This window comes from Mesoplodon densirostris, chromosome 8 (genome assembly GCF_025265405.1).
Source record: "Mesoplodon densirostris isolate mMesDen1 chromosome 8, mMesDen1 primary haplotype, whole genome shotgun sequence".
Lineage (NCBI taxonomy): Eukaryota > Metazoa > Chordata > Mammalia > Artiodactyla > Ziphiidae > Mesoplodon > Mesoplodon densirostris.
This window is the reverse complement of record NC_082668.1, coordinates 62,361,543-62,386,261: the sequence shown is the minus strand read 5'-3', so window position 1 is coordinate 62,386,261 and position 24,719 is coordinate 62,361,543. Positions and strand designations below refer to the sequence as shown.

Sequence of the window (24,719 nt, the reverse complement as noted above, 5' to 3'; positions counted from 1 at the left end):
CTCATAAAAACTGACAACTGATTCTAAAATTCATATGGAACTGTAAAGGACCTGGAATATCTAAAGCGGTACTGAAAAACAAAAATAAAGTATGAGGATTCATGCTACCAGATTTCAAGTTTACTGTGTCAAAACGGTGTGATATTGGAGAAAGGTAAACATGTAAATTAATGAAACATAGGAGTACAGAAATACATCCACAAATAAATAGCCAAATATGTTTTTTTTTTAATAAACTTATTTATTTATTTATTTATTTTTGGCTCTGTTGGGTCTTCGTTTCTGTGCGAGGGCTTTCTCTAGTTGTGGCAAGCAGGGGCCACTCTTCATCACGGTGTGCGGGCCTCTCACTGTTGCGGCCTCTCTTGCTGCGGAACACAGGCTCCAGACGCGCAGGCTCAGTATTGTGGCTCACGGGCCCAGTTGCTCGGTGGCATGTGGGATCTTCCCAGACCAGGGCTCGAACCTGTGTCCCCTGCATTGGCAGGCAGATTCTCAACCACTGCACCACCAGGGAAGCCCAAATATGTATTTTTTTAAGTGCAAAGATAATTTAATGAAGAAAAGTTAGTCTTCTCAACAAATGGTGCAGGAACAGTTCAACATTTAATGCAAAAAAACCCCATAAAAACCTTGATTCATATATTATACTATATATAAAAACTAACTCAAAATGGACCAAAAATCTAAAACTATAAAATTTCTAGAAGAAAACAAAGGAGAGATTGACTTAGGTAAGGATTTGACACTAAAAGCATGATTCACAAAGAAAATATTGAGAAATTGGACTTACCAAAATTAAGGAATTTTTTCTTTGCAAATTTATTATTTGAAAAACACTAATAAAATGACAAAAGAAGCTACAGACCAAGAGGATATACTTATAAGTAAAATATCTCATAATGGACTTGTATCTAAAAAAATATATACACACACACACACACACACACATATAAAATAAAAAATGGGCAAAAGATTGAACAAACACTTTACCAAAGATATATGATTGGCAAATAAGAACATGAAAAGACGTTTAATATCATTAGTCATTAGGAAATGCAAATTAAAACCACAATTAGATACTATTACATACCTGTTAAGAGTGGTTAAAGAAATTAAAATAAAATAAAAACCTGATAGTAAGTTCTGGGCAGAAGGCCAAGTAGCTGGAAGATTCATATACTTATGGTGGGAATGAAAAGCAGTACAGCCACTTTGAAAAGTATTTTGATAGTTTCTTATAAAGTGAAACATCTTCTTACTATATAAGCCAGCAATCCCAAATTTACCAAATGAGGTGATAACCTATATTTGCACAAAAATTGTATGTGAATGTTATAGCAACTTTATTCTTAATAAACCAAAACTAGAAACAACTCAAATGTCCATCATTTGTGAAATGGATAAACAAATTAAGGTACATTCATACAATGGAATACTATTCAGCAATACAGAAGAGAGAACTACTGATAAAATAACATGGATGAATCTCAAATATGTTATGCTGAATAAAGATGCTACAGACTGGATGATTCCATTTGTATGACATGCTGGAAAAGGCAAAACTATTGAGACGGAAAACAGATCAGTGATGGCCAAAATCTGGCAGTAGGGAAATGAGCTGATTGCAGAAGGACATAGAAAAATATTTTAGGATGATAGTCCTGTTCTATATTTTAGTAATGGTATTGGTTACAAAACTATATGCACTTTGTCAAAACTTACAGATCTGTACACTAAAAAGAATGAGTTTTACTGAGTGTAAATTATACCATAACAAAATTGGAACAAAAAATTAAGAAAAAATAATTGCCTTAATATTATATCTTTCTATATGGGAACACACTGAAAATTTGAGGCTAGGACTGTGGTTTTACACTAAGCAAAGAATTCTGAAGAAATCCACCTTAGCAGTCATAATGAATGATATGACACAAATTATCACCATTCTAAATATGTCAGGCAGACGTCCTGCTGACAAGAGGGACTGTCTGGTATGATAAGTAGCTGCATCAGCTTATCAATTTCCAAGTACAAAGAGTGAGTGAAATATGTTATTTTTATAAATGTGCTACATGGAGAAAGATGTTTTTCTTATTACCATGATTATCATTGTTGGTTAAAAGGCATTTTTGTATAAGCTAAGTTCAAGAAGAAACTTGATTACTAAAATTGAGAATGAAATTTGATCCTATTTTGTAAAATAATGTCTTACATAACTTATATCTGGAAAAGTGCCTATACTTTTTGTATCTCCAAAGAGTTTATAAAAGTTCTAATTTTCTCTCGGGGGGGGACATATAACCTAGAAGCACATGAATATGACACAGCTGTGTTCTTACTATCCCACCAAGTCCAATACATGATCAATGTGAATTGTTCGATTTTAGGTCATGAAAGCAGCCAGCATGATGTTATTGATGATCTGATGGCTACACATACAGTATTGGAAATAGTGGTTCTCTGGCTTAGAGATATTTATGTAAACAAAACTAATGAGGGAAGAAACCTCCTAAAAGTAATAACTTGCAATTGCTGGAATCTGGTTACCAGCTTCTAACCATTCTTTATTGATCTGCTTTTACTCTGAGGCAGGTTAGCAAAATTTATTTGTATGTGTTTCCAAAACCATAAACCCGCATATGTTTGTGGAAATATGTTAAAAAGCAGAACAATCTGTAAAGACTATGCAGACTAGCATAAGTATTTGGTGTAAATTACATGCCTGGATTGTTGATTGCTCTATGCTTATGTAGTGAATTAGATGTGGATATACATTGTTTCAGTGAGTACTATTCATATTTTATAGAAACCCAATTAACCAGTATAGAAAAATCTTTGTTTCCTATGTTAGTGTTTCTCTGTTTGTTGGGGACTTTTCATTCAGGTAACGATTTCAGGAGAATTTACTAAAAAGAGTATCTTCTCCAGAAGATGTCAAAAGATACAGAAGTGATTTAGATGCAAAACTAGAACTATTTTATGTAACACCCAAAAATAAAAGAGCAAAAGAGAAAAATTTTTCTATTGTAAAATGAAACATAGTTCCAAATCACTTGAAGAATATGGAAATTATGACAAGAATGCTTGATGACAGGTATTCTGTTGTACTGAATGGATGATTATGCTTAAATGGTGAAATGATAATAAAGATAATGTTAATTAAAAGAGTTACTATGAGGCAGGCATTATTTTAAGAACTTTGCATGACTTAACCTGATTTAAGCCTCACAATACCCTATGAGGTAGTTTCTATTATTTTTCCCATTTTAGAGATAAGCTCTCTATACCTGTTTATTCTTTTTTTTTTTTTTTTTTTTTTTTTTTTTTTTTTGCTGTACGCGGGCCTCTCACTGTTGTGGCCTCCCCCGCTGCGGAGCACAGGCTCCGGACGCGCAGGCCCAGCGGCCATGGCTCACGGGCCCAGCCGCTCCGCGGCATATGGGATCCTCCCAGACCGGGGCCTGCATCGGCAGGCGGACTCTCAACCACTTGCGCCACCAGGGAGGCCCTATACCTGTTTATTCTTAAATCATTTGCCCATTACCATGGTATTATGTAACAACCCTGGTACCTCGGTGGTTTAATGCAACAAAAATCCAAATTTTCACTCACATCACAATCCATTTGGGTCATCAGTAGATGCTTCCTGTATGTGCTGTTTTAGGCTCCCTCCGTTTTGGGTCTCTGCTATCCCAGGGTTCTACCAGTTGTCTGCTGGATTCCCTGCATCCAAAGGGCAGACAGGTCAAGAGACAATAGAGGATTGTCAGAATCCTTTAGGGGCCAGGTTAGGAAGTGGCACAAACTAATTTTGCATATATTTCATCATCTAGAAGCCACATTCACATAGCCTGAAATTAGCTAAACCAAGGTTGGAACTTAAGTACTCTGGCTCCAGAGTCCAAAGCTGTGTATACGGCATCACACTCAGAAAAAAGAAAGAGTGGTAAAAAAGGTATGAGATTTAGTATGAATTAATTTTCTATCCTTTTAGAATTCCTCTTACTATTTGTTAGTAATACAAATTCAGAAATCTAGTTCTTGAATCTATTTCTAAGTTAAAGAACGACTTAGAAGCTTAGATACCTCAAAGCTACCTACTACATGTACACTGTTAACTTGTGTTTTATACAGAAAATATACTCAAACTTTGAGAATATTCTCCTATACAACTTTGAAAAGAACACAAAAATATTTCTTAAAATCACAGAATATAGTGGGTCTGTGTTGGGGAGTCTTCATCAATTGCATTAGATTTAATTTCTGAAATAGTAGCTCCTCTTCTTTAATTAAAAAGATACTTTTCTTTTATGATAATGCTGAAGAATACAGATAAGATACCATGTTTCCATATTTACATTCTGATTTGCATATTTCATCCCCTTAGATACTAGTGATCTTCCTACTTCAGTGTAAGATTCAAACCATTGATAATGTTTCATGAACCAATGACTATGCTTCATTTAAAGCAGTTTATGAAGATTGATGAGTCAAGCACAAAATTTCTGTTCTACTCAAATAATCTTTCTGAAAATATTAATCTGATGCACTTTTAATTATGTACATAATCATTATAGTGTTGCATGTAATTAAGCATAAATGGTAAGCAGTTCAAATAGATAACGTTATTATAATTAGTATTGCTTTCACAGAGCCAAGCCAAATTTTAAATTTTAGCTTTTCATGTTGTTAGCTTTTCATAGTTCTTTATGATCTGTTAGAAGAATACATATTTACCGTTTCATCTGATATCATATACTGTTTAATTGTCTCCATATCACCTCTCTATACATACACAAATTCTCATGCAGGATAAATTCAGTAAACCAAAAGCTAAGTTGCCCTTCTCTCTTCTGCTATTTTCAACCACCAGACTCCCACCTAATATGCAAAATCATGTGTGAGGTCTGATCTTCCATAACCATTTTTACCCATTTTCTCTTATTTCTCCTCTTTTCTCGCCATCACTACCATGATGTTGGTAACCTTTTAGCATGCATTGTACTCTTCATACTCCAGGGGTTTCAAGATTGGAGAGAGCAGAAAGATGGAACCAGTAGTCTATGGATTTTCTACTTCAGACTGAGACAGGGCAAAGAAAGAGTTGGGCTATAGGGATTACGTGGAAAACAGTGCATTTAAAGCAGTGAATTAATATGCCTGTCCTAAGGTACAGACTAAAGAAATTAGGTAATACCCCTACCTTCATGCTCTGTATCCTATAAGTTATTGGTCTTTTCTATGAGAAACTGTTCCTCTTTCTGTCCGAACCCCTTACTACATTTATCTCTGTCCCCTCTGCACCGCTGAAACCGTTTTTTAAAGGTCTTAATTGATCCTATTAGGAAACCCAGTGCAGTCTTTAGGCTTCATCCAAGTATATTTCTCAGTTTTTAATATTGCCCTGCTTAGTTCCATGGACTGTTATTCTTCCTTAAGTTTTGTGAAGCTTTCTATGTTCCTCATCTATATATTTAGTTATTTCTCAGTTTCCTTTTCTTTTTTTTAACATCTTTATTGGAGTATAATTGCTCTGAAATGGTGTGTTAGTTTCTGCTTTATAACAAAGTGAATCAGCCATACATATATGTATATCCCCATATCTCCTCCCTCTTCCGTTTCCCTCCCACCCTCCCTATCACACCCCTCTAGGTGGTCACAAAGCACTGAGCTGATCTCCCTGTGCTATGCGGCTGCTTCCTATTAGCTATCTATTTTATATTTGGTAGTGTATATATGTCCATTCCACTCTCTCACTTCATCCCAGCTTACCCTTCCGCCTGCCCATGTCCTCAGTCCAGTCTCTACATCTGTGTCTTTATTCCTGTCCTGCCCCTAGGTTCTTCAGAACCTTTTTTTTTTAGATTCCATATATATGTGTTAGCATACAGTATTTGTTTTTCTCTTTCTGACTTACTTCACTCTGTTTGACAGACTCTAGGTCCATCCCCCTCACTATAAATAACTCAATTTCATTCCTTTTTATGTCTGAGTAATATTCCATTGTATATATGTGCCACATCTTCTTTAGCCATTCATCTGTCGATGGACACTTAGGTTGCTTCCATGTCCTGGCTATTGTAAATAGAGCTGCAATGAACACTGTGGTACATGACTCTTTTTGTCCATTTTCGTTATTAACACCTTTTCTTCTGCTTACCTTTCACATGTAGAAGTTCTCTAGGTTTTTTTTTTTTTTTTTTTTACAAATTTAATCAGTTATACATATACATATGTTCCCATATCCCCTCCCTTTTGCGTCTCCCTCCCACCCTCCCTATCCCACCCCTCCAGGCAGTCACAAAGAACCGAGCTGATCTCCCTGTGCTATGCGGCTGCTTCCCACTAGCTATCTACCTTATGTTTGGTAGTGTATATATGTCCATGCCGCTCTTTCACTTTGTCACAGCTTACCCTTCCCCCTCCCCATATTTTCAAGTCCATGCTCTAGTAGGTCTGTGTCTTTATTCCTGTCTTACTCCTATGTTCTTGATGACATTCTTTTTTATTAAATTCCATATATATGTGTCAGCATACAATATTTGTCTTTCTCTTTCTGACTTACTTCACTCTGTATGACAGACTCTAGGTCCATCCACCTCATTACAAATAGCTCAATTTCATTTCTTTTTATGGCTGAGTAATATTCCATTGTATATATGTGCCACATCTTCTTTACCCATTCATCCGATGATGGACACTTAGGTTGTTTCCATCTCCGGGCTATTGTAAATAGGGCTGCTATGAACATTTTGGTACATGTCTCTTTTTGAATTATGGTTTTCTCAGGTATATGCCCAGTAGTGGGATTGCTGGGTCATATGGTAGTTCTATTTGTAATTTTTTAAGGAACCTCTGTACTGTTCTCCATAGTGGCTGTACCAATCCACATTCCCACCAGCAGTGCAAGAGTGTTCCCTTTTCTCCACAACCTCTCCAGCATTTATTGTTTCTAGATTTCTTGATGATGGCCATTCTGACTGGTGTGAGATGATATCTCATTGTAGTTTTGATTTGCATTTCTCTAATGAGTAAAGATGTTGAGCATCCTTTCATGTGTTTGTTGGCTGTCTGTATATCTTCTGTGGAGAAATGTCTATTGAGGTCTTCTGCCCATTTTTGGATTGGGTTGTTTGTTTTTTTGCTATTGAGCTGCATGAGCTGCTTATAAATTTTGGAGATTAATCCTTTGTCAGTTGCTTCATTTGCAAATATTTTCTCCCATTCTGAGGGTTGTCTTTTGGTCTTGTTTATGGTTTCCTTTGCTGTGCAAAAGCTTTTAAGTTTCATTAGGTCCCATGTGTTTATTTTTGTCTTTATTTCCATTTCTCTAGGAGGTGGGTCAAAAAGGATCTTGCTGTGATTTATGTCATAGAGTGTTCTGCCTATGTTTTCCTCTAGGAGTTTGATAGTGTCTGGCCTTACATTTAGGTCTTTAATCCATTTTGAGCTGATTTTTGTGTATGGTGTTAGGGAGTGATCTAATCTCATACTTTTACATGTCCCTGTCCAGTTTTCCCAGCACCACTTATTGAAGAGACTGTCCTTTCTCCACTGTACATTCCTGCCTCCTTTATCAAAGATAAGGTGACCATATGTCCGTGGGTTTATCTCTGGGCTTTCTATCCTGTTCCATTGATCTATCTTTCTGTTTTTGTGCCAGTACCATACTGTCTTGATTACTGTAGCTTTGTAGTATACTCTGAAGTCAGGGAGCCTGATTCCTCCAGCTCCATTTTTCGTTCTCAAGATTGCTTTGGCTATTCGGGGTCTTTTGTGTTTCCATACAAATTGTGAAATTTTTTGTTCTAGTTCTGTGAAAAATGTCATTGGTAGTTTGATAGGGATTGCATTGAATCTGTAGATTGCTTTGGGTAGTAGAGTCATTTTCACAATGTTGATTCTTCCAATCCAAGAACATGGTACATCTCTCCATCTATTTGTATCATCTTTAATTTCTTTCATCAGTGTCTTATAATTTTCTGCATACAGGTCTTTTGTCTCCTTAGGTAGGTTTATTCCTAGATATTTTATTCTTTTTTTTGCAATGGTAAATGGGAGTGTTTCCTTGATTTCACTTTCAGATTTTTCATCATTAGTATATAGGAATGCCAGAGATTTCTGTGCATTAATTTTGTATCCTGCAACTTTACCAAATTCATTGATTAGCTCTAGTAGTTTTCTGGTAGCATCTTTAGGATTCTCTATGTATAGTATCATGTCATCTGCAAACAGTGACAGCTTTACTTCTTCTTTTCCCATTTGGATTCCTTTTATTTCCTTTTCTTCTCTGATTGCTGTGGCTAAAACTTCCAAAACTATGTTGAATAAGAGTGGTGAGAGTGGGCAACCTTGTCTTGTTCCTGATCTTAGTGGAAATGGTTTCAGTTTTTCACCATTGAGGACAATGTTGGCTGTGGGTTTGTCATATATGGCCTTTATTATGTTGAGGAAAGTTCCCTCTATGCCTACTTTCTGCAGGGTTTTTATCATAAATGGGTGTTGAATTTTGTCAAAAGCTTTCTCTGCATCAATTGAGATGATCATATGGTTTTTCTCCTTCAGTTTGTTAATATGGTGTATCACGTTGATTGATTTGCGTATATTGAAGAATCCTTGCATTCCTGGAATAAACCCCACTTGATCATGGTGTATGATCCTTTTAATGTGCTGTTGGATTCTGTTTGCTAGTATTTTGTTGAGGATTTTTGCATCTATGTTCATCAGTGATATTGGCCTGTAGTTTTCTTTCTTTGTGACATCCTTGTCTGGTTTTGGTATCAAGGTGATGGTGGCCTCGTAGAATGAGTTTGGGAGTGTTCCTCCCTCTGCTATATTTTGGAAGAGTTTGAGAAGGATAGGTGTTAGCTCTTCTCTAAATGCTTGATAGAATTCGCCTGTGAAGCCATCTGGTCCTGGGCTTTTGTTTGCTGGAAGATTTTTTATCACAGTTTCAATTTTCAGTGCTTGTGATTGGTCTGTTCATATTTTCTATTTCTTCCTGATTCAGTCTTGGAAGGTTGTGCATTTCTAAGAATTTGTCCATTTCTTCCAGGTTGTCCATTTTATTGGCATAGAGTTGCTTATAGTAATCTCTCATGATCTTTTGTATTTCTGCAGTGTCAGTTGTTACTTCTCCTTTTTCATTTCTAATTCTATTGATTTGAGTCTTCTCCCTTTTTTTCTTGATGAGTCTGGCTAATGCTTTATCAATTTTGTTTATCTTCTCAAAGAACCAGCTTTTAGTTTTATTGATCTTTGCTATTGTTTCCTTCATTTCTTTTTCATTTATTTCTGATCTGATTTTTATGATTTCTTTCCTTCTGCTAACTTTGGGATGTTTTTGTTCTTCTTTCTCTAATTGCTTTAGGTGCAAGGTTAGGTTGTTTATTCGAGATGTTTCCTGTTTCTTAAGGTGGGATTGTATTGCCATGAACTTCCCTCTTAGAACTGCTTTTGCTGCATCCCATAGGTTTGGGTCATCGTGTCTCCATTGTCATTTGTTTCTAGGTATTTTTTAATTTCCTCTTTGATTTCTTCAGTGATCACTTCGTTATTAAGTAGTGTATTGTTTAGCCTCCAAGTGTTTGTATGTTTTACAGCTCTTTTCCTGTAATTGATATCTAGTCTCATAGCATTGTGGTCGGAAAAGTTACTTGATACAATTTCAATTTTCTTAAATTTACCAAGGCTTGATTTGTGACCCAAAATATGATCTATCCTGGAGAATGTTCTATGAGCACTTGAGAAAAATGTGTATTCTGTTGTTTTTGGATGGAATGTCCTATAAATATCAATTAAGTCCATCTTGTTTAATGTATCATTTAAAGCTTGTGTTTCCTTATTTATTTTCATTTTGGATGACCTGTCCATTGGTGAAAGTGGGGTGTTAAAGTCCCCTACTATGATTGTGTTACTGTTGATTTCTCCTTTTATGGCTGTTAATATTTCCCTTATGTATTGAGGTGCTCCTATGTTGGGTGCATAAATATTTACAATTGTTATATCTTCTTCTTGGATTGATCCCTTGATCATTATGTAGTGTCCTTCTTTGTCTCTTCTAGTAGTCTTTATTTTAAAGTCTATTTTGTCTGATATGAGAATTGCTACTCCAGCTTTCTTTTGGTTTCCATTTGCATGGAATATCTTTTTCCATCCCCTTACTTTCAGTCTGTATGTGTCTCTAGGTCTGAAGTGGGTCTCTTGTAGACAGCATATATATGGGTCTTGTTTTTGTATCCATTCAGCCAGTCTGTGTCTTTTGGTGGGAGCATTTAGTCCATTTACATTTAAGGTAATTATTGATATGTATGTTCCTATTCCCATTTTCTTAATTGTTTCGGGTTCGTTATTGTAGTTCTTTTCCTTCTGTTGTGTTTCTTGCCTAGAGAAGTTCCTTTAGCATTTGTTGTAAAGCTGGTTTGGTGGTGCTGAACTCTCTCAGCTTTTGCTTGTCTGTAAAGGTTTTAATTTCTCCATCAAATCTGAATGAGATCCTTGCTGGGTAGAGTAATCTTGGTTGCAGGTTTTTCTCCTTCATCACTTTAATTATGTCCTGCCACTCCCTTCTGGCTTGTAGAGTTTCTGCTGAGAGATCAGCTGTTATCCTGATGGGGATTCCCTTGTGTGTTATTTGTTGTTTTTGCCTTGCTGCTTTTAATATGATTTCTTTGTGTTTAATTTTTGACAGTTTGATTAATATGTGTCTTGGTGTATTTCTCCTTGGATTTATTCTGTATGGGACTCTCTGTGCCTCCTGGACTTGATTAACTATTTCCTTTCCCATATTAGGGAAGTTTTCAACTATAATCTCTTCAAATATTTTCTCAGTCCCTTTCTTTTTCTCTTCTTCTTCTGGAACCCCTATAATTCGAATGTTGGTGTGTTTAATGTTGTCCCAGAGGTCTCTGAGACTGTCCTCTGTTCTTTTCATTCTTTTTTCTTTATTTTGCTCTGCATCAGTTATTTCCACTATTTTATCTTCCACCTCACTTATCCGGTCTTCTGCCTCAGTTATTCTGCTATTGATCCCATCTAGAGTATTTTTTATTTCATGTATTGTGTTTTTAATCGATGCTTGATTCATCTTTAGTTCTTCTAGGTCCTTGTTAACTGTTTCTTGCATTTTGTCTATTCTATTTCCAAGATTTTGGATCATCTTTACCATCATTATTCTGAATTCTTTTTCAGGTAGACTGCCTATTACCTCTTCATTTGTTAGGTCTGGTGGGTTTTTATCTTGCTCCTTCTCCTGCTGTGTGTTTTTCTGTCTTCTCATTTTGCTTATGTTACTGTGTTTGGGGTCTCCTTTTTGCAGGCTGCAGGTTCGTAGTTCCCGTTGTTTTTGGTGTCCGTCCCCAGTGGCTAAGGTTGGTTTAGTGGGTTGTGTAGGCTTCTTGGTGGAGGGGACTACTGCCTGTGTTCTGGTGGATGAGGCTGGATCTTGTCTTTCTGGTGGGCAGGTCCACGTCTGGTGGTGTGTTTTGGGGTGTTTGCGGACTTTTTATGATTTTAGGCCACCTCTCTGCTAATGGGTGGCGTTGTGTTCCTGTCTTGCTAGTTGTTTGGCATAGGGTGTCCAGCACTATAGCTTGCTGGTCGTTGAGTGAAGCTGGGTGCTGCTGTTGAGATGGAGATCTCTGGAAGATTTTCGCCATTTGATATTGTGTGGAGCTGGGAGGTCTCTTGTGGACCAGTGTCCTGAAGTTCGCTCTCCCACCTCAGAGGCACAGCACTGACTCCTGGCTCCTCAATTTGGGATGATTTGTTGTCTATTCATGTATTCCACAGATGCAGGGTACATCAAGTTGATTGTGGAGCTTTAATCCGCTGCTTCTGAGGCTGCTGGGAGAGGTTTCCCTTTCTCTTCTTTGTTCTCACAGCTCCTGGGTCTCAGCTTTGGATTTGGCCCCGCCTCTGCATGTAGGTCGCCGGAGGGCGTCTGTTCTTCGCTCAGACAGGACAGGGTTAAAGGAGCAGCCTCTTCGGGGACTCTGGCTCACTCAGGCCGGGCGGGAGGGAGGGGCACGGAGTGCGGGGCGAGCCTGCAGCGGCAGAGGCCGGCGTGACGTTGCACCAGCCCGAGGCGCGCCGTGCGTTCTCCCAGGGAAGCCGCCCCTGGATCCCGGGACCCCGGCAGTGGCAGGCTGCACAGGCTCCCGGAAGGGCGGTGTGGACAGTGACCTGCGCTCGCACACAGGCTTCTTGGCGGCGGCAGCAGCAGCCCCAGCGTCCCACGCCCGTCTCTGGGCTCCGCGCTTTCAGCCGCGACTCGCGCCCGTCTCTGGAGCTCCTTTACGCGGCGCTCTTAATCCCCTCTCCTCGCGCACCAGGAAACCAAGAGGGAAGAAAAAGTCTCCTGCCTCTTCGGCAGCTCCAGAGTTTTCCCGGATTCCCTCCCGGCTAGCTGTGGCACATTAGCCCCCTTCAGGCTGAGTTCTCGCTGCCAGCCCCATTCCTCTCCCTGCGCTCTGACCGAAGCCTGAGCCTCAGCTCCAGTGCTGCCCGCCCCGGCGGGGGAGCAGACAATCCTCTCGGGCTGGTGAGTGCCACTCCGCACCGCTCCTCTGTGCGGGAATCTCTCTGCTTTGCCCTACCCAGGTATGTGGGGAGTTTCTTGCCTTTTGGGAGGTCTGGGGTCTTCTGCCAACGTTCAGTAGGTGTTCTGTAGGAGTTGTTCCACGTGTAGCTGTATTTCTGGTGTATCCGTGGGGAGGAAGGTGATCTCCGCGTCTTACTCTTCTGCCATCTTACCCGGAAGTCTCTAGGTTTGATTTATATCATAAATATTCTTTTTTAAGGGATGATTATTTTCTCTTTTGACTTCAATTACCAATTATATGTTTTTGACTTCCAAATCTCCACCTCTAGTCCAGACTTTTTTCTTAGATAGACTTAAATTCTCAACTCCCTCCTAGCCATTTTCTTGTCAACATTTTAAACCGTCAAAAGCAAACTTAGTATTTCCCCCTAAACCTCCAGTCCTTCTGTTATTCTTAATTCGTTTTATTGGTACTGTTAACTCAGTGTTACTATGCTTTCACCAAGTTTTTGGCCATCCACTCATCTAAATATTCATAGTCCTAATTTCTAGCCTTTTAGATAGCTTTTCTTTCTTTACTGTCTTTTACTCATCTTTCTCCTTGTTATTAGGCATTTTCAAACAATACAAGTCAGAGTATATCACTTCTGTCCTCCTTAACTAGCAATGATTCCCATTATTGAAACAGAAAATTCTACTTAATCTAAGAATTAATCTACTTCTGTCTGGCCCCAAATAATAATTCCAGTCCCATTTCCTACCACATCAAGCACTGTGTTTTAGCCACACAGGGTTATTTACCATTGTCTTTATCTCTTACATGCTGTCATTGTTTTAAAATTTATTTTCTCATATTGTCTACTTTATCTGGAATGCATGCTCATAAATTTTGTCTATTGAGCTCATCTTTTAAATTTTAGTTTAAATTTAACTTCTTTAGCAACCTTTTTTCCAGATACCTACCTCTATTTCTAGTCTCTAGGTGAATTATTCTCTTTCCAGGTAATGTCACATGTATTTTTATTTAGTATATGTGTTGTTCTGCTATGAATTATAGCTGTTGTTTACATTGTTGTGCTTCTTATCTAACCCCACTCGCTTCCACACTCATGTAATTCATTAATTTGTCTAAAGCAATTTTGCATCTGTGGAAGCCCAGCAGAGACCTTAGCGTTGACTAGGTGCTCAATCAGTGTTGAACTAAAAGAAGCATATAGAGTAAAGGCAATTTTGGACTGATTCCACCATAATCAAACAAGATTTGACAACTCAATGACCTAACTTAAAGATGTAAATGAACTATCTTTAGGACCTCGTTTAATTTAATGGACTAGAAATGACACCTGAGAGTGTTAATCATCATCCTAGTATTAAGCTATTTTACTGATTTATTACTTCATTCATCCTATAAAAATTATAAAAAACACTTCTTGTATCTACAGCACACTACTAAGCTTAGAATGACAAAGCAAATAAAAAAAAATACACCGTGGTTTCAACCATCACCAGATTGTACAGTGGGAATTAGAGGCATTTTTGAAAACATAGGCTTTGTTTGTAGTCAGCCTGACCTTGATTTGAAGTTTTGAATACCATCTCCATTGTATATTTACCATATAATCTTAAATTAGTTATCAACCATAAGTTTCCTCATCTGAATACTATAAATTACAATCATATCTATATTTTTGACTGGTATGGGGTTTCAAAGAAATTGCACATTTTAAAAACTTGATATATATGCATGTATCTACATATATATATATATATATATATATATATATATATATATATATATTTAGGTTTATAATTTATAGCTGTAGATACTGGTGGGGGAAACCAAAATGTAAATAACTACCATATGAAACAAAAATGTTATAATTTCTAAAGATCCATTTATTCTATATTTTTATTAATAATGTATTTGTACAGACGAAATGACTGGTCTTTACACATTATATAAATGTTAATATTTATATCAGCATATAATTGGCATTGACCCCAATTCCAAACCTACAAATCAGATGTGTTGATTTGTATATTGGCTTAATTTATATCAAGGAAGCAGAAATTGTTCCAGGTATCTCAAAGAGAAATAAATTTAATATAAAGTGTCAGTTGTAATAGAACAGTGGAAATTAGAAGTCAAACAGGACACACCTAGCTTTCATCTTATGGAACTGCAGTTAGGTTCCAGTTAGAGGGGAAGCTATGATAACTGATGAGTTTACTAGTAGCATATTGATAGGCAAGAGAAAAAGACCAGATTTTTATCCTGGGACACTTCAGCCTTAAGAGGTTGACAAGAAAATGTGGAACTGTACAAAGGAGGCTGTGAAATAGGAAAACCAGAAGTCCTGAGCCCTGGAAGCAAAGTGATGAATATACATCAGGGAAAACTAGTTAACAGTGTCAAGTGCTGCTGATAGGTCAAGTAAGGTGAGGACTGAGAAAAGGCCATCACACTTATCGACATCAAGGTCATTGGAAACCTGTATCTGAGCAGTTTCTGGAGCAATGGAGATAAAACCTTTATTGAGTGGGCTTAAGATAGAAACAGAGAGGAAGAAAGAGACAGTGAGTATGGATTATTTTGTAAATGTTGTTATAAAGAGGAACAAAGATACTGGGCAATGGTGACTCATACAGGACGTGAGATCAAGGGGTTTTTTTTATTTTAATGTGGGGAAAAGTAGTACAAGGGTCAGAAAACATTCTGTAAAGGGCTATAGTAGATATTTTAGGTTTGGGGGGCCAACTAGTCAACTAAGGCAACTAGTTGGGTTGTGTTTGTAGTGTAAAAACAGCCATAGGCAATATGTAAACAAATGGCCATTGACTGTGTTCCCGTGAAACTTAATTGACAAAAAGGGATGGAGGCTTTAGTTTGATCTAATATAAATTTTTAAAGATGATTATGAGAGGAAGTAGAGAAAAACTGAAGTGATATCCTTGAGTAGGTGAAAGGGGATGGGGTTTGTGCACAGGAATTGCGGTTGGAGCTTTAATGAGTTAAACAAAGTTTGAAAAGCAAGAAAAACAAGAATAGGCAGAGGTGGTTAAAATGTGAAGCATAAATCTGTGGAAAATTTCTTTCAATAGCTTCAGTTTTCTCAGGGAAGTAGAAAGCAAGATCATCATATGTGGGTGACCATTATGAAGGAGATTTAAAGTTTTAAGAAGAGAAGATACATAAAATATTGATAGTTTCATGAAAGAGTTGAAAAGCAATTGGGCTAAGAAAATACTAGAGATAATTAATTTTTTAGTAAAATACCAAATTTTCTGTTTGGAGTATTCTATCTGTCCTTTTCCACACTGGACTTTCATATATTTTTATTAAAATTTAAAATATTTCTGAAGTACCAGCTAAACTTGTGGCAAATATCAATTTATTTTGAATCATTTAACCTTGATCTTTAAAACCCTTATTTTTGTCCCCAGGGGAAAAAAAGAAATTGTCATGACCCATTAATATCCCTATTTTCAGACACCACAATCAGTCATACATTCTATCTGTAATTTTTCTTGTTTAGCAAATCTTATTCCTGTTAGAAATTATTTGTGAAATGAATATGCCTCTGTCACTTCATCTGTGTTTCATGCATTTATCATACTGAATCCTAATTTGCTCTAAGGTTTTGCTAACTTTGGCTTCACTGATGTATTTGTTTTGAAAGGGTTTAGATATTATGAAATATATTATGTCCAGTAGTTGTCTAATATTTTGCCACCTGCTCAAAGGTTATACATGGATTAGTAAGTCAAAACAAGCCCTGAAAAGATAGAATATCAATGGATGTGTCAGATAAGAAAGGCATAAATGGTGAAATCAACCACTGAGTTGACATTTTCCCTCTTGAAATAATTCACCAGAATTTGAAAGGATTTGTGCCTTTGAATGTACATAATAAGGGAAAAAGTAAAAGACTGAACAGATCTGAAATTTTTATTAATAATACTTCAAACAAATGCAAACCAACATATTTTAGAGGGAATATTGTTTTGTTCTGTCAACCAATCATAGAAACTTTCTAAGAAACCAATTAAAGCTGTTTTATTATGGTTATGCACTGAGTAAATATTAACGTTTAAATTTAAATAGTATACGTGTGTGCACAGTTATATAGACATAATATCTTTGCTTTTCTTCTACAGAACGGTTGCCCAATTGCCAGCAGTTGAATTGTCAATATAAATGTGCCGTGGTCAGAAATAGTACAATGTGTTACTGTGAAGATGGATTTGAAATAAAAGAAGATGGAAGAAGCTGTAAAGGTAATTATGACATGTAATTCTACTCAATTTTATTTTAACAGAGGCTTAATTAACAGAAATTTAATAAAATATCTTCAAGCACCTACCATGTGTTCCACACAGTGTTTATATTCACTTTATTTTTTGTCTCTTGAGAGTTAAAAGTTGGCTCTCCCCCAAAAACCACATATATAAACATTAGATAAGCATTTATACAAATCAATTTCCTTTCCTTTTTTGATTGAAGTGTAGTTGATTAATAATGCTGTGCCAGTCTCTGCTGTACAGCAAAGTGACTCAGTTATACACATACAAAGATTGATTTATATATTCTTTTCCATGATGGTTTATCCCAGGAGATTGGATATAGTTCCCTGTGCTGTACAGTAGGACCTTGTTGTTTATCCATACTAAATGTAATAGTTTGCATCTACCAACTCCAAACTCCCAGTCCGTCCCTCTGCCTCCCTTCCTCCCCCTTGGCAACCACAATTCTGTTCTCTGTGTCTATGAGTCTGTTTCTGTTTTGTAGGTAGGTTCATTTGTGCCATATTTTAGATTCCACATATAAGTGATATCATATGGTTACAAATCAATTTTCAATTCATATTGCAGTAATGACAGACATGAGACATGTCAACAATGGGATGTGTTTTGGTCAGTCACTAAAACTTTGGATTTAATTATTTTAACCTCCTAAATATTTTATGTCTGTTATATAGCTGCAGTGTAGTAGACATTTTTTATCTACTAAGTTAAGTTATTAATAGTCATGTAATGTTCTTTACAACTTTTGCATTGGTAATTCTGGTAATTGATACTTGACAAATGCAATAATGATGAATATAAAATACTTATTTTTTAATGTCCTAATTTTTGTTTTTGTGAACGTTCTACACCAAATGTTTACTTTCCAAAATGACTCTACTCTGCCATACTGAACTATTTTAGGTTACTTCTTCATTATGTTGAATCCAAATATATATACATATACATAATGTTATATGTTTGTGTATATATATATATGATATATCCACAATATAAACAATACATTATTTTATATGGTATTTAGAATCTATATATAGAAACATTGAATATAGAATCTATGTATAAAATTGAGGAATATCTGTGTTACCAGTACCACTAATAAACAGAATATTTTCCAAAGAAATTGGTACTTTGCTGATTACTTTAACCCTTTGCTTTAATGTTATAACTTTTATCTTAAAAATAGAATCTTAAAGTTGAAAAAAATCCTCAGAGAACATTTTTTAAAATCCTCTTGACAAAAGTGAGAAAAGTGAGAACCTGAAAAATTAAGTGACTTAGTTAAGTCTGCACATCTTTTTAGTAAAAGGCTTGGGACTAAAACACAGATCTCCAGAGCCCACTTATTCTTATCCTAGAGAGGCTCATTGGTTTATAAAATACATCGGGCTTGGGCCTCCCTGGTGGCGCAAGTGGTTGAGAGTCCGCCTGCCGATGCAGGGGATACGGGTTCGTGCCCCGGTCTGGGAGGATCCCATATGCCGCGGAGCGGCTGGGCCCGTGAGCCATGGCCGCTGAGCCTGCGCGTCCGGAGCCTGCGCGTCCGGAGCCTGTGCTCCGCAGCGGGGGAGGCCACAACGGTGAGAGGCCCGCATACCGCAAAAAAAAAAAAAAAAAAAAAAAAAAAAAAAAAAAATACATCGGGCTTAAATTTTCAGTTTGTGGTTTTTTCATTTTCTGCATAATACAAATATTATAAAAACATGTATTATTAAATGTTTATCAGACCCAAAGGCTGCATAATCTTACTATAGGGGGACCAAACTGGTATATTTTATTTGACTGACATTATTCTTAAACCAACATTTGAAAATCAGAAGGTTGCACACAGTTCAGACTTTATGAAAAAACTCAGATTTGTCAACACTAGACCCCTTACAATCACAAAGTCTGCCAGATATAAATAGTACCTCTGTACATGCACACAATTTCAAGTTCAAGACAACACCTGCCATTCACACAAGGTAGGCCAATATACTTACCTGTATCCTTCTCACTCTTTTGCTATACCTCACTCCTATAGGTGTCAGGATTTTCAACTCCTTTTACATGAATCTCTTTCTCCTGAATCTCTCTTTTAAATCTGTAAAAATCATCATAATCACTTTCTTCTGTTGAACATTAGTAAGGAAATACACAGCAATTTTTATGGAAGTTCACCAATAGAAGAGGAGATTTTTTTACTTTCTCTGCACTCCTGGATGGCCAGGTCTGAGCATCATTTACGTTTTCCTGAAGGCATTTCCAGGATATTCTCTGTCCTTAAAGGAAGAAAGAAGATGGTGCTACAAGTGATGACATGCCTGTTTCTTTGCAGCCAATTTTGTGGAGTTACATCAATGTCAGAACAGGGCATTCTGACTGAGGAGAAAGAACAAAAGAAATCATTATTCATATTGCTTTCCTGTATAGCATAATCACATATCAGAAAAACTAAAATAGGAACCAATAATAGTAAAGTTGAAAAAAATTGGTGAAAATATTATAGATAAGAATCATCATTTATGCCACTAGGGGATGGCCTTTATCAAATTCAAGATTTAATTTCACATTATCACTGTGGACTTCACTCCAAATACTATTCTTCCTATCCCCAAAGCTACTTACTTCAAATGAGCTGTCTATAAATGCAGGCTATTACATGAAGCTAAAAAAAATCTGAGAGAAATGCAAATAAATGTCATACAAATGCATAGTTTCCCAATTTAAATGTTTGGCTACTCAGCCATCTTTTGCTTTTCCTTAGTCAACTCCTTTCTTAGCTTGGGGGGTCAGAGGATGGGGTTGAGAGTTCCGACCCTGTAAGTCACCTGTTTGATCTTTTTGGAGACCAGTCCCATTCTGAGAATATCTAGTAGCCCCACCCTGAGTCACCTCATTAGCATAGACTCTAGTGTATTTCACAGGGCTCGTTAGAAATAACAAAAGATACTCCTATAGCTCAGAAAATTACAAGGTAACTGAACTCTGTGTCAGAAACAGAGGATAAGACCAAATATATATTCTTATTATACCCAAGCAGTTTAATCCCCTTAACATCCTTCAAAGGAGGCCCATGGACTCCTCTCTCTTGCCTGCCTTTTTCATATTGGTATCCTAAAGTATTTTTCTGTAGCTAAGCTTTCCCGACTTTCCCTTTCTCTCTATGGGATCTAACCCTCTCCTATTTTTTAAATCTATTATCCATATACTATTGACTCTCAAATACTCCAAGACCGATCTCACCTTATATTATTGGTTCGATATTTCCAACTACTTATTAAATGTTTACTCAAGGATGCTCTACAATACCTCAAATTTAACACATCCAAATCAAACTCATTTTTTCCTCCCATGATACCTCCACTGTAATCTACACTTCTTATAAAATTAGACCACCATTCACTTCTATCACATCCAGTCAAACTTCATGTTATCTTTCTATTTCTTAAACATTTGAGTCCATTCCCTCTTCTTCATTCCCACTGCTACTGTCATTGTTCAAAATATTATGACTTCAAAATACAATTTCTTGTGTGAAATTAGCACATAGCTAATTTTCCAGTTTCTCTTCTCTATATTCACCAATCCATTTTTCATGACTTTGTTTAGTTTTAAAATACAAAGTTGATCATAAAGCTCATCTAATTAATGCTTTCCCAGTGCCTATGTATAATGTACAGCACTTTAGTTTAGCATACAAATAACTTCATTATCCCACCCAAAATGATTTTCCCAATATCATCTCTTACCATTTCCTCTTATACACCCTTACTCCACCTGACTCCTTATACTTCATTGAAATCTCTACTGTGTCATCCCAATGGCTTTTCACGTGCTGTTTTGTTTAACTGGAACACCTCTTTCCATCTGATCCATTTTTATTTAGTCTGAGGAAATCTAAATCATCCTTTAAACTCAGCTCAGTATGCAGCCTTCACATTTTCCCTTCAAGTCCAAGCAGGTTCATTTACTTCTCTGTGTTTCTATTATAAATAGAGTATGACTCTATTATAAGGAAATGCATAGAAATGAAATTCTATATCACTAGACTTGTTTCGCCTAGAGGTTGAAATCATGTTTTATAAATTTTGGGTTCTTCAGGGATTAGTATAATGCTTGGTGCACAGGACAGACTGAATACACATTTGTCTAAATTATTAGCTGGCAGAGTTTTTTTTTTTTTTTTTTTTTTAATTTGCCCAGTTGGTTAAGAATCATTAAGTACCTGCTGCTTACAGAGATTTGAACAAGGTGCTGGAGGAAAAAAGCATTGCGAGTGGAAGTAGGGAAAAAATAGGAGGAGGGCCATAGATATTAAAATAAAAATTAATTAAGATAAAATTTCTGTTTACAACAAGTACTTAATAGTTTCCTCCTTTTGATTTAGTGAGGGTGGTTTACATTGCTTAGCTCAGAACTTTTATTTAATCTGTTCATTGAAAATCGTGTTTCCAGACTAATTTTTTGTCAAAATCCTGAAAAAGCCAGTGTCGTAAACACTAGAACTCTTCAGCAAATATTCATTGGAGTGCATTTTATACCTTTGCACAAATATCCAAGGACTTTTAGCCTATGCATCAAAAATGCAAATAAATTATCTTTTAAAGTAAAAGATTTGGTGTTAAGCTTGATCTTGTATCTCTGTAACTATTTAAATGACACTGAATTTTATGTTCAGTTAGTGTGGTTTTGAAAAGATGTATTGGAGTTGGTTCTTTCTTGCTTTTTTTTTTTAAATAGCCTATTTCCAAAGTTTGGAAAAAATGTTTTCTTCAGGGAGAAAAAAAATGCCCAACAATAAATCTGCTTAGAAATGATGTTAATTTACCTTTTAGATGAAGATGAATGTGCTGTTTATGGTACATGCAGCCAGACCTGCATAAATACGTATGGATCCTATGCTTGTAGTTGTGTGGAGGGCTACATAATGCAGCCAGACAACAGATCCTGCAAAGCCAAAAATGGTAAGTTATCTAATTTTTGGTCCTTCCAGAATTTATTTCCTATTTGCAGTTTTTTCCATTAGAAATGTATATAGTAGAGCAATATGGACTTTGAAGAAATAGATTTTTTCTTCATTTTAAGGAAATGATCCATACTTAGAAAGCCAGAGAAGTTCTTTTAGTTGTCACTGATCACTACAAAACTCCTCCCATTACAGGAAGTCTCTAATGAACAAAAACCTGTTCAAAAGAAATGGATTAATTGATTTGAATTACCCATCTCTCTCCTGGACTGTATAATAGATTTCTCACTGGTTTCTGTGAGCCTCTGCTTTCCCTCTAAAATTCATATTTCACATAATAGTTAAAGTTATCTGCTAAAATATAAACCAAACCATGTCGTTATTTTGCTTAAAATCTCCCAATAGTTTTCCCTCATGTTGAGAATAAAACCCAAACTTCTCACAGGGCCTCTGAGGGCTAATGGACTAGTACCATTTACCTTTTCATCTCATCTCCTACTACTTCTCCTTTTATCACACCCCAGCCATACTGGTTTCCTTGTCCTTCAGCCACTTTGCTCTTGAGGTCTTTTCACTTGCTGTTTGATCTGCCTGTAATGCTTTTCCCTATGATAGTCACATTCTTATCATTCAAGTCTTGGCTAGAATGTCAACATTCAGAATGACCTTCTCTGACCATTCTATTTAAGGGTGTGTACTCTGTCCATCACAATCTTATTTCCCAGCTATACTTATTATTCAGACCTATTCTATCACTACATGATTTTTTAGTTTTCTTTATAGCACTACCATTTGAAATGAACATATTTATGCATTTGTTTATCATCAGATTTACCCAGAATAATATAAGCATTATGAAAGTACAGAACTTGTCAGTTTTGTTTGCTGTTATATAATCAGTTCTGACCATTGCCTGGAACATATAAGTACTCAGTGAATATTTGTGGAAGGAAGGGAGAGATTGAGGTAAGGAAGGAGGGAGGGAGGGAGGAATGAAGGAAGGAAGGAAAAACAATGAATTGATTTTTCTTTCTAATTAAGATTACTATAATGATTGTTCTACTCTTAAGTATTTGAATTTCATGTTTCAAAACTGCCTTCCCTTTACTCTTATCTGCAAATAAAGCCTACTGTTTCTACATAGTGTTCAGTCTTAGTACACCCTCAATAAATATTGTTGATTTGCTAATGAAATAGCCTTGAGGTGCTGGTAATGATAGGATAACACTAATTTTTTTGTTGTTTTTGTGTGTGTGTGTGTGTGAATTGAATTAGCTTGGGAATAATATAGGAAGATATTATACATGGTATTCCATCTGGCATCTTCTCACTTCCTCCAAATCTGGTTTCATTTCCTGCATTTTCAAATTATGAAGTTTTGATAAATTAATGGCTATCCCCTACTCCCTTTTATTAGCAATTGGAAAATTAGGCATGGGATGGGATTCTCTTTCCTGAAACCAAATTGAGCAAAGCATTGGATTTGCTCTGCAAGCTGCTGCTGTTTCCCTTTACATCGTAACCTCATGTTATAATTTCAACTATTTCTCTGAGATAGTATGTTTAATTATTTACAAAACATATTTGTATAGAAAATTACCAAGAAAGGAACTCTTTTACTTCTTAGTTTATTTTTTTCAATTGCTGACTTGGTTTATGAAGCCCTATTTATTTTTCAGGGGCAATCCTCTAGAAAAATTAGGTCAAGTTATCTGTTCCTCTTTTTTTCCACCACTGAGAGTTCTGATTTAATATATCAATGGACTAAAGAAGTGGAAGGCTTTTTCTTTGCAGTGTCTTCTATTGATCCACACAATATTGCTGTGAATACACAGGGAGAGTGTAATGTAATAAACCCTATAAAAGAAGCACCTCCTCTCTTTCTACACAGAAAGGTTTCTGACAAAAAGAGAATGTAGTCAAAGAGGGATGTACATGATATAGTGCTGCATCTTTGAATGTAGTCAAAGAGGGATGGTACATGATTTGATGACTCTAGCATTGATAATGGAATACATACGTAAATGCCTTCACCTCTAGTGGTTGGCTTGATGACAATATTGGCGTACATAGTTAGAACAATACACAGTTTTCATGGGAACATTCCTGTGGTTTGTAGTTTTAGGAAAATGAGTAATATAGTAAATGAGTACAAGTCTATAACATATACTGACTAGTTCTAAAGGTCACATGGATATTTGAGCAATGCATTTGTATAATTCAAAGGAAAAACAATCAGTTTTGCTTTAGTTTTCTCATATTTGTAACAAATGTACAGGAGGATTTTTTTGCTTCCATTAGATTAAATGTATTAAAATTCCATTTAATACATCAGCTTTAAATTTTTCTGTGGCAATTTTATTTACTATGGTATTGCTGTGACTGAAAGGTGCTAGGAAAAAGTTATAAAGTAAACCCCGTTTGTCTTCAGGCTTTGACTTTCCTCTTTTCCATTACCTGCTGCTTAGATTAGCACCTCTTTTTTTCTTCCTTTAAAATTTTACCCTACTGGATTCTGGAACCTGACTTTCCCTCCAAGTAAAGCCAGAGTTCAAGGGATTCCAGAAGCTGGGATTGTGTGAAATTAGGGAAAGGTTAGAATGGGCTGACCCCAAACAGTAGATGTTTGTAAAAGATCCCTAGACTTTAGACAGAAAATGCAACATAAATATATCAGACCCAGAGGATACAGTGGACAGCTAGAACTGCACAAGAGAGGAAAGTTCTGCAAAAGCCTTACTAGATAATAGATGGGAAAATAAAAGTTCCTAGGAAAGGTAGACTTTTATGTGAAGGAAGAGGGTGGCAGAGTCAGTTGGCTGGGAAGCTGCTTCTAAGGTGATGAACTAGTTCAGCACAAAATAATATCATGGGGCTGCCCTGGTGGCGCAGTGGTTGACAGTCCGCCTGCTGATGCAGGGG

The 24,719-nt window shown here is 36.4% G+C and overlaps 1 protein-coding gene across 1 annotated transcript in view; it reads left to right on the top strand.

Annotated features, from left to right (window-relative positions):
* The window catches only part of LRP1B (LDL receptor related protein 1B), a 1,545,691-nt gene that overhangs the window by 512,714 nt on the left and 1,008,258 nt on the right, over positions 1 to 24,719 (top strand). The window contains exons 4-5 of the mRNA XM_060105953.1: positions 16,703 to 16,822; positions 21,667 to 21,795. Of these exons, the coding sequence (XP_059961936.1) occupies positions 16,703 to 16,822; positions 21,667 to 21,795 (249 nt within the window). The remainder of the gene's footprint in view (positions 1 to 16,702; positions 16,823 to 21,666; positions 21,796 to 24,719) is intronic.